This window comes from Microtus pennsylvanicus, chromosome X (genome assembly GCF_037038515.1).
Source record: "Microtus pennsylvanicus isolate mMicPen1 chromosome X, mMicPen1.hap1, whole genome shotgun sequence".
Classification (NCBI taxonomy): domain Eukaryota; kingdom Metazoa; phylum Chordata; class Mammalia; order Rodentia; family Cricetidae; genus Microtus; species Microtus pennsylvanicus.
In genome coordinates, this window is record NC_134601.1 from 27,301,149 (window position 1) to 27,318,711 (window position 17,563).

The 17,563-nt window shown below is 46.6% G+C and overlaps 2 protein-coding genes across 12 annotated transcripts; one reads left to right on the forward strand and one right to left on the reverse strand.

Moving 5' to 3' along the window:
* Window positions 1–1,765: 1,765 nt before the first annotated feature.
* LOC142841233 (protein ARMCX6-like) lies at window positions 1,766–4,798 on the reverse strand. Of its 4 annotated transcripts, XM_075958057.1 has the most exons (5): window positions 4,582–4,677; window positions 4,403–4,428; window positions 4,186–4,260; window positions 3,771–3,873; window positions 1,766–3,448 (listed from the first exon to the last, which is right to left on the reverse strand). In XM_075958057.1, the coding sequence occupies exon 5, from the start codon at window positions 3,303–3,305 to the stop codon at window positions 2,376–2,378; it is 930 nt and encodes a 309-aa protein (XP_075814172.1). In that variant the 5' UTR covers window positions 3,306–3,448; window positions 3,771–3,873; window positions 4,186–4,260; window positions 4,403–4,428; window positions 4,582–4,677; the 3' UTR covers window positions 1,766–2,375. The 4 variants fall into 4 exon arrangements, with proteins under 4 accessions (XP_075814172.1, XP_075814170.1, XP_075814169.1 ...); XM_075958055.1 differs by lacking the exon at window positions 4,186–4,260 and having other exon boundaries at window positions 3,771–3,899; window positions 4,324–4,428; window positions 4,582–4,798; XM_075958054.1 differs by having other exon boundaries at window positions 3,771–3,899; window positions 4,186–4,428; window positions 4,582–4,696.
* Window positions 4,799–9,757: 4,959 nt separating this feature from the next.
* Window positions 9,758–14,497, forward strand: Armcx3 (armadillo repeat containing X-linked 3). Of its 8 annotated transcripts, none has more exons than XM_075957491.1 (5): window positions 9,758–9,898; window positions 10,389–10,507; window positions 10,772–10,877; window positions 11,145–11,216; window positions 11,518–14,497. In XM_075957491.1, exon 5 carries the CDS (start codon window positions 11,664–11,666, stop codon window positions 12,804–12,806), a length of 1,143 nt encoding a protein of 380 aa, XP_075813606.1. In that variant the 5' UTR covers window positions 9,758–9,898; window positions 10,389–10,507; window positions 10,772–10,877; window positions 11,145–11,216; window positions 11,518–11,663; the 3' UTR covers window positions 12,807–14,497. The 8 variants fall into 8 exon arrangements, with proteins under 8 accessions (XP_075813606.1, XP_075813600.1, XP_075813599.1 ...); XM_075957485.1 differs by having other exon boundaries at window positions 10,809–10,877; XM_075957484.1 differs by having other exon boundaries at window positions 10,429–10,507.
* The last annotated feature ends 3,066 nt before the right edge of the window (window positions 14,498–17,563 follow it).

Here is a 17,563-nt window from a genome sequence, read left to right on the forward strand (position 1 = left end):
GTTCAAGCCTCAAGTGCCTGAGACATGCTTGACCACGGCACGCGATCGGGAACTGAGGGTTCTGTGATGTGCACAGATGTAGGGAGGCGCATGCTAATTTGGGCCAGAAGCTTCAGCAAGGACAGGAGCCTGTGCCCTGCCTCTGTGCTGAGGTTAAGGAGGCCTGGCAGTGAGCTGTCACTGAAGACAGCACTGGCAAAGCAGACTGGACCAGGACAAGAGGATGCAGGTGTGTGCACAAAATCCTCCTTCGATGTACATCACCCAGCCAAAACGTGGAACTCTAGACTCAAAGGGGATGCAGATGGCTGTGGTGGGGTGCCTGCTGGGGGAAGAATCCTCCAGCAGCTACTGAGAAGCAAGACAGTGTCCCTCAGCCAGCCGAGGCAGTCCAAGGCACGGACTGTGATGGCTGTGTGGTGTGGCACTTATCACAGGCCACTGGCCTCATCCAGTTTCCCAGGACCTTGGAGATGGTCAGTATCCACTCCTGGTTGGACAACTTCCCAGAGTTGGTCCAGGGGCCTGGCAGGCACCCCAGCTTACTGGCCAGCATGGAATGCTGCTGGGAAGAGGATACAAACAGGAGACTTGGAACTCAAATGGCGTGTGGAGGCAGAAGAAGAAATGAAAGCTATGGAGAGACGTACAGAGAGCAGGCTGAAGGCAGGGCACTCTGCACACAGACCGCTGCTGCACAGGGCACAATGACCCAGAACAGCACCCCAGGGTCAACAACCAATACACGACACCTGTCCTGCAGCAGCAGCAGCAGCAGCAGCAGCAGCAGCAGCAGCAGCAGCAGCCGCATGGCGTCACATAGGAAGCTCGTGGATCTCCTGCTTTGCCATGGCTTTGGGAAGCTGTCTGCTTCCTCCTACATGGCAACCATGCAGGGAAGCTAGGCTTGGTGAGGTAGGAGCTAAAGGGAGAGGTTTGGAAATGGGCAGGGTGTGTGTGTGTGTGTGTGTGTGTGTGTGTGTGTGTGTGTGAGAGAGAGAGAGAGAGAGAGAGAGAGAGAGAGAGAGAGAGAGAGAGAGAAAGAGACAGACAGAGAGACAGAGAGAGACAGAGAGAGAGTTGGGCAGGCCCAGATGCATGGCTCAGTGCACAGGGACCTCCTCTTCCTTGCAGAGCTATGTGGATCTCAGAGGTGGAGCATGGCTATGTGGATCTCTGCAGGCAAGTCATGAACAGCACTGACAGCATTTGCCTCACTATCCTTGTGGGGAGTTCCTGGCTGCTCTACCTCTAGGGAAGGCTAGAGAAGAAAGGAGGCCCCCCCCCCCAAAGTGGAACAGCTGCCAACCCTCTCACCCTGCCAGGAAGCAGTGCTTGGGACCCCGAGGAAGGAAGGGGGCAGGAAGTGGTTTTGACAGCATCTTAAGGGGACAGATAGATATGAACCTAGCAGGGGCCAGTCACGTGGCAATCCCTCCTGGGAGAAGCCTCCACCCAACAGGCACAAGTCCACAGGAGGCCAGTCAAGAAGACCTCTTGCTTAAGGGCTTCCTTACTCAGGGCCCCGGGGTGACTGCTTCAAGGGTGTTGTCTGCCCTCCATCTGCACACAGGTCTTGAATCTACCCCTGCCCTCACCCCTCCCCTGAGGCCCTCTTGCACCTCCTTCACCCTTTCTGCCCCTGCCTCCTTGAGCACTGGCAAGTGTGCCTGTCAGGGAGCAGGGGCCCAGGCAGCTGGACTCTAGGGTGCATTTTGTCTCCCTGCTTGTGCAGACCAAAGTCAAAGATGAGGCCCGTGCCCCCTTTCAATTTTCTTGCCAATCAAAACACACGAGTTTATTGATGATACACACAGGTGGGGGCTTGGGTGGAAGAGGGTCAGTCGGTACAATGGACAGGACGGGGTACATTTCTTGGATTAACATGCTAGCCATCCATCAGCTAGTACAGGAAAGAGGAACGGGGAAATACTTCAACCTTAGCAGCGGCAGCAGATGCAAGTTCGACACGAGCTCCCATGTGGGTGTCATTTCTGCTAAGTGGTCCCGCCTAGACAGGGAGATCACCACAGGCAACAACAGCTCTGGTGATGCTGTGATTTGATTTCTGTTATCTGCAGCTCGCAGCCAACGGTGATCCTTTTACCTTTTACCGCAGAAGGAAGACTGCAAGGGAGCAATTTACAATGCACCTTTCCTGCAGACTACAAAACCCACAAGTTGCCCACAGTTCCGGGGAGCCACTGCCTGGCCAAGAAGAGTGTGGCCCTTCTTTTAGCTATTGGAACTTTTGCCCAAGGAGGAGCTGACCGGCTAAGGCTGCATCCTTGCTTGCACCCGCTGCAGCTTCTCTGTCCTCAGTAACCTGCTGGGGCCCTGGGTGGATTCAGTCTCCTTCTGTTGGAGACAGCCGCTTATGGGGAGAGGGCTTCCACGAGCATCGCTCTGAAGGCCTCCACGAGCATCTCTCTGTTCCCACCTCTCATAAAGGGGAGCATGAAGGAGAACAGCATTTGGGCAGCCAGCACCTCCCCGGCCAACACTGGCTTTTCAGACAAACCCAGCAGTGCTTCCAAACCCTGAACCTTTGCACATCCACTGCCCTCGGATATCAAAGGAAACTTCAGGTCTGAAACCGACTTGGCAAGCATGTTATTAATAACCGTCATGCTTATTAGCAGATTTAATCCGGCCTGCTGCAGAAATAACTTGCAGCAATGTAACACCATCTCTCGACACACTTCATCGATGGACATCTCAATCTGGCCCTGATTTCCAATACTGGTGTTCGGGTTTTCTGGGACACACAAAGCCTTCTCCCTCACAGTGGTCTGGGGGGTGGGGATCCCATTTGCAACCACTGAGATGCTGGCCCAGTGCCTACTGACATTGTGGCTAAGGGGAAAGCCAGCATTTGTGGGCTTGGTGACCATCTTTTTTCCTTGGATGGAAGCACACTTGCCCCGGTCCAGAGCACAACTGAAAGATTTAAAGGTTTGAGAACCCCACGTGTTTTTATGTTCATAAGGGAATGGTCGCTGTTTTATTGGGTGTGCTCTGTTTGCCTTCCCCCCACCTGAATGTCTGTCCTCAGTGCCGCCTGGGGCACCAGGTTCATCCCAGTCCCCATCCTTACTCCATGGCCGAGCCATTGTTGTGAAATCAAACCAAATATTTGCCTCCTCTTCATCCCGATCCTGTTCATCATCACAGTCATCTTCTTCCTCGTCCTCCAGTTCGTTTCTCGCACCTCTTCCCATGGTCAGTTTGTACATGCAGTAGCAGGCACCAGCCCCTATCATCAGTCCTGCCGCCATCCAACCCATTTCCCGGGCCCGCCCCATACTTGAATGGGTGTGAGCCTTTTGGCCAGACAGGAGAGGGCCTTTCTTCACCGGCTTGAAGTGAGTTCACAGCGCTTGCGTGAACTATGGTGCAGGTCAGTAATCTTCAGCCTCTCCTAGCTTCTGTGACTCTGGTGGTGACTCTATGGGTGACAGAAATAGCATTAGGACTCTGATCTGTGACTGGGTTCGTACCTGCCAAGACTGATAGGAGTTCACATTCTTGTTGAGAAAGTTGGATTATTAGCTAATGATGTCATTATTCTTCTCTGCCTTCCTATCTCTACCCTCCGATTCTACTTTTAGGCTTCCAGGATTCTCAGAGGTAGACAGGAGAGGAGACTGTGATGTGACAGGAAGGCAGGTGACAGGGACAGCTAACCCTCATGCGGTCGCCTCGAACACCCACCTACTTTGCCCCCTCCTCCTCCCCACCCAAAAACCATAACATGCTTTCCAACCAACCTCAGAAATATACAGTGAATTCCTTTTTCTTCTCGTGTCTTCTGCTTTATTCCCTGCACGGTGATGGATGGACCGAGCCGGGCAAAAGGACATTCGAAAAGCTCTGAAGCCAGCAATGGAGAACTGAAACTGTAGTCGGACAAATCTAACTACACCTATAGGGGCTTTTTCTGAATTTGGAATTTTTGAGTAAAAATAATTTCTCACACCCTCCCGACTTTGCTAACGAGGGCCTCCCCGCCCCCTCCTCGTCCGCCATTTCCCCAGCAAAGGCCGCCACACCCCTTTCCCTGCACCGAAATGGGAGGGGGTGTGGAAAAAGAAGGGGCCAGGAGAGGGCGACTAGGACCTGGCCCGCAAAGATCCCAGCCCCCCTCTTCTTCCACCCACTCCTTGGGTTCGGGATGAATCCCACCTTCAAACCTGCAGTAAGATTCCAGTCAAAGCGATTTTCTCCCTCTCTAGCCAAAGCGAGCAGAGACCCAAAGACCTGCAAACGGACAGGGGACCTGGGGTGTGTGGGCGGGAGACACAGAGTGCTTGGTGGACTCACCAGCACCCAGGACACGGTGACCGGATTGTAGATCCTTTCTTTGCTTGAATTTCGTGCAAGTACCGTTCACCCCTCTCACCTCAACCTGAAGCCCGCCACTTCTCCCTATCAAAAGAAGCGAGGGTGGGATGCGGGTCAGGGGATAGGTATTTAAAAAAGTAGGTGAGAAACGGACATAGCCCCTATCTGCGGAACTTGAACGCGAGATGCTCTTTTCCCTCTCCCACCCGCATCACCTTCCAAGCAGCTTCCACCGACCTGTACGGTCCGAGCGAGTTTCCTTCTCCTTCACGCGCCTGCAGAGTAATAGGGGGTTGGTACCCGGTCAGAGGCGACTAACAGGACTTCAGCTCTAGGCGGCTCTGGGTCACGTGATAGCCACGTCACCAGTGAGCTCTAGCCCCCAATTTCCACTCCCACAAGCAGTGCGGCAGGCGCCAGTAGGCTCCGTACCTCCCCCAGTTCTTGGGGCCCTGTTAGTCTTTTTTTCAGTAGCAATACCAGAAACCAGAAGTTACCGTTTCTTGTGTTTGAGTTTGACTTTCTCGAATGACTGCGCATTCACACTTTCTTCTTGGGGAAACTGTCTGATTCTTTCGTTGGCTTTCAAACTCCTGCATCCTTTTCTTTAATTTCTACTCCTTCCTATTTTCAGTTTCTGCATCAAAGTTAGGGAGAAGAAGCAGCGAAGGAATCCCAGGTGTGAGTGGAATTTGTATGAACACTTTTGATTCATTTATGTTTTATTTCATCTCTTCTATTTGGTAGACTATTTTGTTATCATAAGACAAAATGAAGCTATCTCCAGAAACAAATTCCAAATCTTTTAAATTGTATGTAAACAAAGAAATGAAGATTTTCCAGTTAATAGCTAGATCTCACTGATTTGGCAAAGTTCATTAGTACAACATCGAAAATATTTTCTTCTCAATAGTAGCTTTTAAATAGCGCCTTACAGTTTTCAAGTGTATCCTTTCAAACAAAGCCAGCATGCTTCCAATATGATCGATGGAACATAAATGGATTAGGGGTGAGGATGGTCAGGTTCTGACCATTTTATAAAGGTGTGAGCCATTTATTTGTTCCTTTCTTTATACCGACTGAACTCACGGGTGTCAGAAAATTGAGATCTTGTACAAGGTTCAATAATGACTTCCAGTCCCACCCAAAGGTAGATTTTATGCAGACACCACCTCAGGTTTCAGATGAACTTTACAAATTAGTAACACCACAGATTGCCTGCTTTTCATTCCAAGGGATTTAAATTCTGTACTGTAGTTTCATGACCCAACCCATGAACCACCCTGAAATTAGGGAACTCTCTGCTGTTCCATTGATGGGAGCTCTACTTGACAGGTGGAGAGTTCATTATCACCACGACTGAGGTGGTCTCGGTTCTGCCTTTCATGTACCCTATCACCATGTCGATGGTGAGTCTTCAGCGTTTGCCAGTGACATCGAGGATGAGGGTCTGTGGATGACTGTAGACGATGATGACATCAACTTCTTTTCCTTCTCATAGGTAGAAGAACAAAATACAGGATCCAAATTTGTCCCCAGGAGAAAGAGACCTTTTCACTCCCTGCATTCCGTAACAATTTTACTGTACCATCCTCACAAACCCTGCAGAACTCAGGGACAAAATATGAAAGTGTGACTCGCCAGGCGCCACCTGTTCACTGCTGGGAGTCATACTCTAAATATAGACCCCCAGGCTGCTTCTTTCTTAGAATATTGAAATTTGACTCGCCAGCCAGAGCCTTCCCTATGAAGGACTGTGCGTGGAGGAGGCCCCTGCAGGAGGCGAGCCAGGGAGTCCATAAATGCCTTGTTGACAAATGCAAGAACTCAGGAATATGCCATTCCTCTCTGGTCTTCCTAACAACTAGACTCATTTACCAACATCATGTTCCCTTTTCTCCAGCTCTCTGCTTTGTTCCTTTTCTCACCATGCTCTTAGGCTGCCTTTCTGTGATTTTCTTAGATAAGTAAATTCTGTCTCTGAAAATGTATGAAAAAAACCATTCAGATTAAACTGTGCTTTTAACTTTGGGCTACTGTGAGCTTGCACAAGAGACTCCTGTTCATTTTGAATATAAACATGAAGAAGAACTAAGAAATATGACGAGCTTATTATAGGCAGGCGATTGGTTCTGCAATGTGAGCTCATTTTCACTTTCTGATAAGTTTCAAGGACAATAGCTCCACGCCTACTTCTCTTTATTGCTACAAAATCTCCCCCCCCCCTTGCGTAGGTATATGGTTCAGTCATTTCAGTATAAAACACAGAAGAAAGCACCACCCTTTTCAGCTTACCAGGTCTTTCTTGCTTTAATCCACTCTCTATCTAAAACTCCTTAAACCCCAGGAGCATGAAGCTTTTCAGTTCTTTTACATCTTTATCACTTTAATTCATAGTTCTTCCCAACAAAGCACAGGGGCTATGATTTAAAACCACTTCGTTCTCCATTATGTGCACCCACAAGTACTTCATAAGGACATATTAGACATCTGAGATATCATCTTAAAAGTGAAAATGGGAAATGTTTTGGTTCCCAGGCAAGGCTGCTTAATGTTTTCGGAGCATGTGAAAACAAACAAACAAAAGTTTATAAGGTCACTTCCCAAGGAAACCTTCTGGTAACCACACATAATATATGACTTGTAAAGTATCCAGAATTAAAGATGAATCAGTGGTTGGTACCACTATGGGTTATGGAGGGAGACAAAGAGAAGGTTGGCATTTGGAAAGTTCTCCTTGGATATTGTGCTACCAGATGTTAGCTTAGTTAAGGTTGTCTCACTGCAAACAGCCTATCCAGGTCTGGTTAACACAGAGGACAAACGCTAAAGAACAAGGTTAGCTTTCAGGGATCTGGGTAGGAGAAACTGAGAGATGATTGCTGCATATAAGTTTCCCTGGTTTCATGGTTGTTTCTCCTTGCTCGAGATTAAAATTTTAGCAGGAGAGCTTCTGTTTGGTGTGCTTTGGGCACGGTGCCCATCTTTTTGCTGGGGCAATGCAGAGTATGTGAAAGGTGCGATGCACTCATTTCCCTTCTTTAGTATGAGGTCTAAGTTGTTTGAAATGGTGATTTATTTTGAAAATGTTTACTCTACTTTTTATGTGATGTGTGCATTCCTGTTTGTCTGTATGGCACCACATTCAGAGAAGATAAGAAGGGGCAAGATCCCTGGAGCTGAAGTTATAGGCAATTGTGAGCCACCCCTCATGTGGGTGCTAGGAACTGAACTTGGGTCCTCTGCAAGAACAGCAAGTGTTATTGGACACTTAGTCCACATCTCCAATCCTATTTTCCAGTGTCCTTTAATTATTTGGCATAACAAGCCTTTGTTCAGCTGTCACTGAGTTGCTGGGAACCTGCCTACCACCACATGCTTGAGTTGCAATTTCTACATTACCTGGTCATTAGAAAGATACAATATGAAATGTCAATACAGAACATTGCCCTTGGAACCAAAGCCACCTGGCTTCCCTGACAGCATTCCATAGGGTTGCATATACAGTTCAGGGTGTGGTCTTGAGTGTTGCACCATCTACCCCAGCTTTTGTCTTTAAGCAGAGAACAGATGCTTTTGCCAGTGATAGACTCTACTTGAAAGGCACACATATAAACCGAGATCTGGATGGCACACTCACCAGCCTCTGGATTCGCCTGTGAAATAGGCTACAGTGAAAGTTATGTTTCAACAGGAGTAACAACGGAATACTTTCCCTTAAGAAGTTCAAGTGTCAGGGGGCAGAAGGGGTTTCTGCCTGTCTTACCTGTTCATTCTCTCCCTGCATATAAGCTCTGGCTTGGCAAGTCACATCTTCAGAAGATAGCTTGACGAACCTAGAATCAGAGCCAGCATATCCGTTCATCTGAAAGAGAAACTTTTAGCTTAGGAAGTTTGCAGTATTCTTACACATTGTGGGAATGATTTTGCCAAGGATGAAATGTTCCCTTCACCTTAGCCAGAACTGCCTTTCTTCTAGATAGTGCTTTAGTAACATTTTCCTCTGAAGCCTTTTTTTGTGTATGACTAAGTCTCTTTGTTGCACTTGGCCTTTCTCTGAATACAGAGCCATGCAGTTGATTTGGTTCAGTTTACTAAATCCAAAATCACATCTCAGTTCTGCTTTCTAGAAGCTACAGTGATAGAATTTTTCCTGGAGATTAGCTTGTTCTTAAACTCTTTGTACTCTTAGTTTTCTCTCATGTTTTTTCCTGTGGATTTTGAGACCTCTCCTCAGATACCAACCTTGTATCGAAACTATGAGGATATTGCTCACCGAAGAGCTTAGGTTTATTGTGTTGTGTGTTTTTGTACTATGTATTAAGTTCGCCTTGCTGGGCAGCCAGCGACGGATACCAAACCTGGTTAAATTAGACAATGAGAAGATGTAATTGCTTCATTCCCTTTTTTGTCTTTGAAAGTGAAAATGGCAAGTGAATTGTGCCCACCAAGCTGATCAGTGCAATGGTTTCACACTAATTGCTAGATGACAGGTTCGGTCATGTTTGCTTTGGTCTTTGTATTCCTGCAACACACTGTTTCATTTGTAGATGCTGTTCTCTGTTTGTATCCCAGGATTTCAGAGTGTTCTTTTTACAGCAGTTGCACCTCAGTCTGTGCACCTTTTCATCTAACAGACTTGATTTCTCCTCGATCTTTCCTGTTCCTGGCTTTGGAGAGCCCCAGCCTCGTCCTGGTTAACTTGTGCCCTTCAAAACCTGTTGCTCAGTCGGAAGATTTGCATATTCTCAGGCAGGCTGATTAGTTCAGTCAAGTTGGGCTCTGTTCATTCAGCTGCATTCTGTGATAGGCCCCAGAAGACATTAAAATTCCTTTGAGTAAAGCGAGTCACACTTCCCAAGAAGTGAGCCATGTAGGACTTTTAGAGACCATCATCCAACACTGATCTGCTACCTCTAGTCTTATTCTTCCTCGACGGAAGTATTTTTATTGTACTTTTCCCTCCTAAACAGAATGCAGACTGTGAGCAGGGGAAGCCAAGATGAAAATAACTAAAAAAGTATTAAGAAAGTAAAAGATACATTCTCATTCCAGGTTCCCTATTCTGGTGACTTATTCGTTTCAGGTCTAGGACTATATTTCAGAGGAAATGGTAGATATTTATGGCTGGGAGGAGGGGAGGTAGAGGGAGAAACTGCTGTCCCAGGAAGGAAGACTCAATTAAAAAAAAAAGTACAAGTGGCCAGTAGCCCCAGGGGAGGATGCTGTCCTGTTTTGGTAATTGAAGGAAGGGAAACACAACTAGAGAAAAATGGGATTAGTCGCAAAAAAGAAAAAGTAACAAGGCCTGGTATGGGGGAGGGAATGAAGGGGGGCGGGTCCTCTTCTGCCGCACTGCTGGTGGGAGGGGAAAGTGGGGATCCGAGTTGGTGGATGACGTCGCTCTCACGTGACTAAGAGCTGACGTGTGCAGAAGTCCTTCTTGTCCTGGTCGTTGTTCCCGTCTGAGTACCAGCTCCCTATTACCCCGAGGGCGGGCCGGCCTGCAGCCGAGGAAAGGAGGCGGAAAAGAAATTGTCCGGGATCCCTGCAGGTCAGTGCCTGGGATATTCCATAAAGTAGGGGCGGTGGAGGGTGGAGGGCGGAGGCCGTCGCAGGTCCGGGGGCGCCGCCGTCGTCTCTCCCACTTGCCGCCCTCTTTCCAAGATATATGTCCCGCCTGCAGCCCATTTCGTTGCTGCAAAACAGTGAGTAGGGGGTGTTTGGGCAGGCGCCCAGAAATCCGGAGATGGGAATCTGTTGCGGGCGGAGGCCAGCAATCCGGAAAGGGAGCAGTGGCCTGGGTGTTGGCCCCTGGTTCACCAGACTGTGCCGGCGGGGAAAAACTGGACATGGGGTCCGGCGTGGGGTGCAAAGTGATGTGCCTGCCAAACCCTGAGCTGGGTATCGGGCGGGAAACCTTTAACAACCAGACCTCCGAATTAGGAAAGAGTTTCGTTCTCTGGGGACTGGTCCGTCCACCAAGCACTCTGTAGCGGCTGTTTCCCGTCTTTTTGTCCGTGGCCGCGTCTTCTTTACCATAGCTCTGTGTCTAGTGGGTCCAAGCCTCTCCCGGGTGGCCAGTCTTTCCGTAGGTTGTGGTACCACGCCAGGCAAGAGAAGAGGAAGGAAATTAACCAGATCGGTGAAGGTCGATTTGAGGGTAAGACCATCTGGGGACCCTAGGAGCGGCGGGGGTAGAAAAGGGAAAACCAGAAAAGGTAATCTAGGTTTAGATTTGAGTCTAAATGTGTTTCTCACACTCCCTGAACTGTGGAGAAATGGCGTGCGCTGTGTGTGTGTGTGTGAGTGGGGGTGGGGGGCGAGGGGCGGGGGGGGGGCGGGGGGAGGGGGGAGGGAGCGGGGGGCGGGATAACGGCAGGAAAACCTATCAGATAGTTTGTTCATAATCCTTCTCTTTCAACAGTACTTCGTGTCCATGTTTTCGATCTGTCATCCTGCAGGTCTGCTGTAGCAGGTGGCACTGCTTGAAGCAAGGGAGGAACTCCCCCCCCCCCCCCGGATCAGTGGAGGTCGGTGTGGGCGTGGGGGTAGCCTGGAATGGAGGAGGGGTTCGAAATCAGTCAGTCGGGGTTTAGTCAGGCTCACTCAGTCCTACTTTATTTCCTTACACCCACCCATTTCAGACGAGGGAGGGGGCTAAGTCTGCGTGTTTTGGCTGGATGGCACAATGGGGCTTTAACAAAAATCTGACAACCTGGATGGTAAATTAGGCAAGCATAAAATATACAGTGCCTACAACAAGCCCTCGTTATTCACTGTTTCTGGTATCTCTGCAGAGCAGAAAGATTGTTGGGTGTGGCAACACCTCACAGTAAAGGAAGAAGGGGCAAGCTGCTTGTTCCCAGGAGGTTAGTATAAGGGTGCTTATCCCATGGGGGCTACCACAGGCGCCTCTGACAGATGAGAGCCCAGCAAAATTTGTGGATGCAAATTGACTTTGTGCTTAGAGGCAAGAGTGACTGGGGGTGGGGTAAGGAGGGAGAGGAATGTAGGGAAAGACTGAAATGAGGAGATAAAGCTTTTTGTCAACAATCTGTATTCGCTATCCAGAATTCAATTCCTACTTTCTTGCCCCTCCATGCAATTGTCTGCATGGAGCAGCACAAAGAGAAGAGAAAGGCAAACCCTCTTTTCTTCTTCCCTTTATAGGTTTACCTCCAGAACTAGTTACTGCAGCTTCGAAGTGACTGAAGAAGATCGTTCTCCATAGGCCTGCGCTCAGGCCCGAAGCCCTCTTCCCCTATTTTGAGTGGCCACTCTATTTCCTGGTCCCTGCCGTTGTCAGGGACGATTGCATGGGCTACGCCAGGAAAGTAGGCTGGGTGACTGCAGGCCTGGTGATTGGGGCTGGAGCCTGCTACTGCATCTACAGATTGGCCAGAGGAAGAAAGCAGAACAAGGAGAAAATGGCCGAGGGTGGCTCTGCTGATGTGGATGATGCCGGGGACTGTTCTGGGGCCAGGTATAATGACTGGTCTGATGATGATGATGATGACAGTAATGAGAGCAAGAGTATAGTTTGGTACCCACCTTGGGCCCGGATTGGCACTGAAGCAGGGACCAGAGCTAGAGCCAGGGCAAGAGCCAGGGCTACGAGGGCTCGGAGAGCTGTCCAGAAAAGGGCTTCTCCTAACTCAGATGATACTGTTTTGTCCCCTCAAGAGTTACAAAAAGTACTTTGTTTGGTTGAGATGTCTGAAAAGCCTTATATTCTTGAAGCAGCTTTAATTGCTCTAGGTAATAATGCTGCTTATGCATTTAACAGAGATATTATTCGGGATTTGGGTGGTCTCCCAATTGTTGCAAAGATTCTCAACACGCGGGATCCCATCGTGAAGGAAAAGGCTCTAATTGTCCTAAATAACTTGAGCGTGAACGCTGAAAATCAGCGTAGACTTAAGGTGTACATGAATCAAGTGTGCGATGACACAATCACTTCTCGATTGAATTCATCCGTGCAGCTGGCTGGACTCAGATTGCTTACGAACATGACTGTTACTAATGAGTATCAGCACATACTTGCTAATTCCATTTCAGACTTCTTTCGCTTATTTTCAGCAGGAAATGAAGAAACCAAACTTCAGGTTTTGAAACTCCTTTTGAATCTGGCTGAAAACCCAGCCATGACTAGAGAATTGCTCAGGGCTCAAGTGCCAGCTTCCCTGGGCTCCCTCTTTAGTAAGAAGGAGAACAAAGAGGTTATTCTTAAACTTCTGATTATTTTTGAGAACATCAATGACAATTTCAAATGGGAAGAAAATGAGCCTGCTCAGACTCACTTTAGTGAGAATTCGCTTTTTTTCTTTTTAAAAGAATTTCAAGTGTGTGCCGATAAGGTTCTGGGAATAGAAAGCCACCAGGATTTTCTAGTGAAAGTAAAAGTTGGAAAATTTGCAGCCAAACTGACTGAGCGTATGTTCCCAAAAAGCCAGGAATAACTTGGTGGCTTTGTAGTATAGCAGCAACACACCTTGTAAACTATTCTTTTTCTCCACCTTGTTTATATGGCAAAGGAATCCTTTCAGTTGCCAGTTTTGAATAATGAATATTATACTGTATCATTGATACTGATATTTAACCGAGTTTGTCTTCAGGTTTAAGTTGGATGAATGAATACTACTTGCCCTGAAAACATGTTTGTTGCTTTTTATCTCGCTGCCTAGATTGAGATATTTTTACTGTTTTCTCTACATAAGTGACAGTGAACCAATTCATCCTAAGTAGGCTCCTTTCTGTCATTTGCATTGATTTTATTTGTGTATCATCAATAAAGATTTATCTTAATGCTGGAAAGAAATAACAGAAGAAGAAGGAAACTATCCTGTTGTTTGGTTTATAATCTAGTTGTAGAGATAAGAAACATACAAATAAACAAACAAAAAACCAAAAAAACAAACCCCGAGAACATTTGAAGCATACAGTCTGTCAGATGTGTGCCTTCAGAACAGAGACGAGGCAAAGGCTTTGGTGGCTGGCTACATGAGGCAGTTAAAGCTTTAGGGAGGTGAGGGCCATTGAAAAGGAAGTTAGTGCATTCCATGAGACCAGAGTCGAGGAGAAATGATGTAAGAAAAGCATTAATTTGGGAAGCCTTATGGTAGTCAAAATAGCCTTCTTCGAGTGAAGAGTGTGGGAAATAGAACGAACTAATTCTGGAAAACTGTGAGAAACCCCTTGCAGAAGGCTTGTTGAATGTATTTTAACTAGGAAAGAATTGGGGTCAATATAAATGTCCTCCCCACACCGTGTCATCAAGGATGGTGTAGCAAAATGCATCCTTTCCAACTCTGGTGGTGGGCATTTGGCAATACGTATCATTAAGCCTTAAAATATGTAACCCTTTTGTCCTAAGGAGATAGAAGGATAAGTGGCCAGAGATTGTATGTGCAAGGCTGTTCTTGTCGGCACTGTCTTAAGGTAGTGACATTGGGAACAACTCCAGTGTTCCACACACTGAACTGACGAAGTAGGCTAAAGAATGTCCATGCTGTGTGATAAATGCGCTGATGGAACTCAGTATTGCTAGAAAAAGACACTCATCATACATTGTTAAGTGAGCAAGGTAAGTTAGATAGCAGTATTCAGAGTATGATTACATACTGGGGGGAGGGTTAAATCATGTTTAAAAAGACACTAAAATTTATGGAATTATATACACCCAGTAGTACTAAGAGTTATATTTGGATGACAGATAATGAGTGATACTTACATTTTGTACTTATTATTCATCTATGTTTTTTATTTATCAAAAATTAATACTGATTTTTAAGAAAGGTTTGGAAAAAGCAAAGTATGGGGGAATGTAGCAGGTGACTAATTTGAATGCGTACTGAGAGGAAAATATCTAGGCCCCAAATGAGGTGGTCTGACGGTTCCACCTCAGAATGAGAGGTGATGGTGAAGATAAGGCTGACTATCAGATTTGAATGAGAGAACTTATGCAAAGTAGCAACACTATTCTTGCATATAGCAGCAGTTAATCGAGAAATGTGAGTACCTTTAAGTACTACCCAGAATGTAGTGTTGATGGGTCTTGGTTAACTTTCATTTTGATGGGGCATCCTTCTATGTTTTAGTGTCATTTAATAAATAATAATGATAATAATAAAGGTTAACATTTATTAAGTGATTACTGTGTAGAGTTCTGTCATTCTTGCAAGGAACCTGTAGAAATAGTTCCTCAAAGTGTTCCAGGGCTAATAGTGCCACTTCAGTCATGATCTCTCCTGCCTTCATGACATGTTCCTCGTTGGTGTGAGGATGCTCTCCTGCTTTGAATGTCACCAGGAAATGGTGCAGTCTTCTGTCTGTCTAGCTGTGATTTAGGTTGGGCTTCAGGTTTTCACATATGTCCTCCGATGTCTGTAGGAGGACAAGGGACTGGTTGGCTTCAAGTTGTTGGATATGGTCACCATACGAAGTCATTCATGTATACGAACTCATCTGATAGTTCTTTAGAGGATGAGATGATAGGAAATGAAGTTAAAATTATTCTTGCCCGTGCTAAGTAGCATAAAAAGGATTGTTATGGCCAGGGCGGGAGCAGATCCATTTAAAATAAATGGAATTTGAAGTGTTTGTGTGATATTCAGATACCGCATTATCGTTTGAATAAATTAGTCCTGCTTTCAGTGAAGATGCCTAGGCTGCAGATAAGAACCAGAGAGAGCTGTCAGAAGTTAGATGAAAACTGAGGACAGGGGCCTGGATGCAGGCTATGGAGGACCACCTAAAAGAACTAGATAAGAAACTGGCAGCTGGGGAGAGAGGCACAGAATTTAGTCAGCCTGGTTTATATTTTCCTATTAACCCCTCCCACACAAATAACTGTCCCTTGAGATGCTTGAGAAAATAGAGGCGAGGAGCAGAAAGATGTCCCTCAACTCAATTATGTTGCATGAACACATACACAGGCGCTCAGATCAAGCCATGCTGAACTTGAGACTCAGAGTGTCTTGCTTATTACCGGGCAAACAAAATAATGAGAAGCCCTGGTGTTGTAGGCACACTCCTGCCTGGCATCCTCTGCTGCTTTTCTCCCTGTTACTTACTCCTTGTCCCTTTCGCTCCCCGCCCCTTCCCTGCCTCCTTCCTTCTCTCCTTTTCTCACACTTCTTTCTCTACTTCCGCCTGGGAGTTAATTGGTGGTAGTGAGTCTGTTCTGTTCTGCCTTTCAGGGGTGCCTTTAATTTTGATGACACAGTGCATCCACTTAAGGCATTTTATATACATAATAATTGTCATTGCTGTGACCATAAAATAACTCTGATTTTTTTGAACCCTTCTTGAACAGAACGGCCACAGAAGGAAATATTCTCTGCTTGTTGTTACCCTGTGTGCTCCGCATTCATTTTTTATGCCCCTGTGCTTGGTACATTTTTGGTTGAGTAACACACTCTTTGGGCAAGTGCTGGGTGAGCCTAGTGTGGGGCGTGGCCAGGCCACTTCCTGACGCCCCAGCGTTTCCCTGGAAGGTTGCAGCTCTCAGTCATTTTAGAAAGAGCAGGATCCTGGCCTGTGACTGTCCCTGGAGCTCATGGGGCAGGTCAGGGAGAAGTCATTTTCTTCTCTTTTAGGGATGATGTTAAGAGACTCAGGGGATAGCCTGCTATTTTGATTTTCTCATCAAACACTTTTAGGGTCTGTGTCCATCTAAATGTGCACTCAAGGATAATTTTCTAAGAATGGGGCTCATTTGGTTAAATCGTCCCCACTCCCCATGAAGCCGAACTTTTCAAGACTCAGGGAACAGGCTTTCTTTCTTTAATTCATACTTCATCGGCCTTGTTTCTAAAGAAACTCCAGCGTGGGGTAGACAATTGATGCAGGTGATATACATTTCATGTTCTTGACTCTCTGGTTTTGCTAGGTTCTCTGGAGAGTGGCTTTGAACATAGCGAAAACATAAGATTATTTTTTTCATGCTGGCTGCTTACATTACACTTACCCCACATCCCAGACTGAAGTTTGTCCCTGGTTTGTCTGTTTAAGTTGTGGCTCTTCCTTGCTTTTGAGCCAGAACAGTCTCAGCTTTATTGTTAGGTCTCCTGTGTGCTCAGGCTGAGGGCGAGGTGGGGGCAGGGAAGGGGTATTTACAACCGACAGTGCCTCACCCTCTCCAATGGGGCCTTGTCAGGTTTGTGTTGAGAGTTGGGCCATGTGTGTGCTTGAAGAGGGGTGTGGGAGCATTGGGAGGGAAGGCCAGGGATGGAAGCCCTGGTGGAGGGCTAACTCTGTCTGCATAGGTTCCTGCAACTGTAATTTGATCCCCTATTGAGAGGGGGCCGACCATTACCATCCTGGAAGGTGAAAGAGGAGCTCTAATAAAGGCAGCTTTGTTTGAGCTTGTGGCCTTCTCATTTACTCAGTCTACTGAGCTTGCAGAGGGTATAGCTTGTTGTCAAATAAAATGGGACTTCCTTTTCAAAATAAAACACAGAATGATAATTTATTACTGTGAGAAATAGACTCAAACATATCAGATCCATAGAATCTGCTGTTCTGAACGTTTTTTCCCTAAGAGAATAAGATCTAGATCAGAACTGAAATGATCACAAGGATGTATGGTTTATTTAGCACTCAGGGAAGTTACCCAACTTTGATAAATGCTGGTGCTGTCTAGATGAGACAGCTTGGTGCATCATGTTTGCCATAGACATTGCCGTGCTCTTAAAACCTAGTACCTGTAACCAAAAGCTCAAAAGTACAATTCTCCTCAAATATAATTATAACCTTTGCCTGCCTACGTGCTTCTGGAGTAGAGGAAAAACTTTAGTGCATGTTAGTTTTATGGCAAAATAAATGAAAAGCACTGGCTGTTCGAAATTGAGAGATACATACTCTCTTTTAGCTAGGTAGAACCATTTGTTGCTTCCCCCCATTTGGAAGCTATCCCGTGCCAACAACTTCTGATACCAGGAAAGCTAGTCCACAGGGAGGACGCTTTCAGCTCAGTTTCAGCACAGGGGACTCGGGGCTCTGTGTCTGATATGTATAGTGTGGCAACCGAAGGCAAAAGCAATGGCTTCTAATGTTTGGGGGAGGCTGTTGGACAGCACTGCCCAACAACTCCAAAGGGCTTTTGAAGCCTGATGTTGAGGTTTTGGTTAGGTGGTCTTTGGCTCATGGTAGGTGGCATTGCCAGTCTAGATGGAAAATTTCATTTAAACTATGCATGTATTTGTATACATAGACT

Excerpts from the sequence above, each read along its gene's own strand:
- LOC142841233 (XM_075958055.1), bottom strand. The coding sequence starts at position 3,305 with ATGGGGCGGGCCCGGGAAATGGGTTGGATGGCGGCAGGACTGATGATA.
- Armcx3 (XM_075957491.1), top strand. The coding sequence starts at position 11,664 with ATGGGCTACGCCAGGAAAGTAGGCTGGGTGACTGCAGGCCTGGTGATT.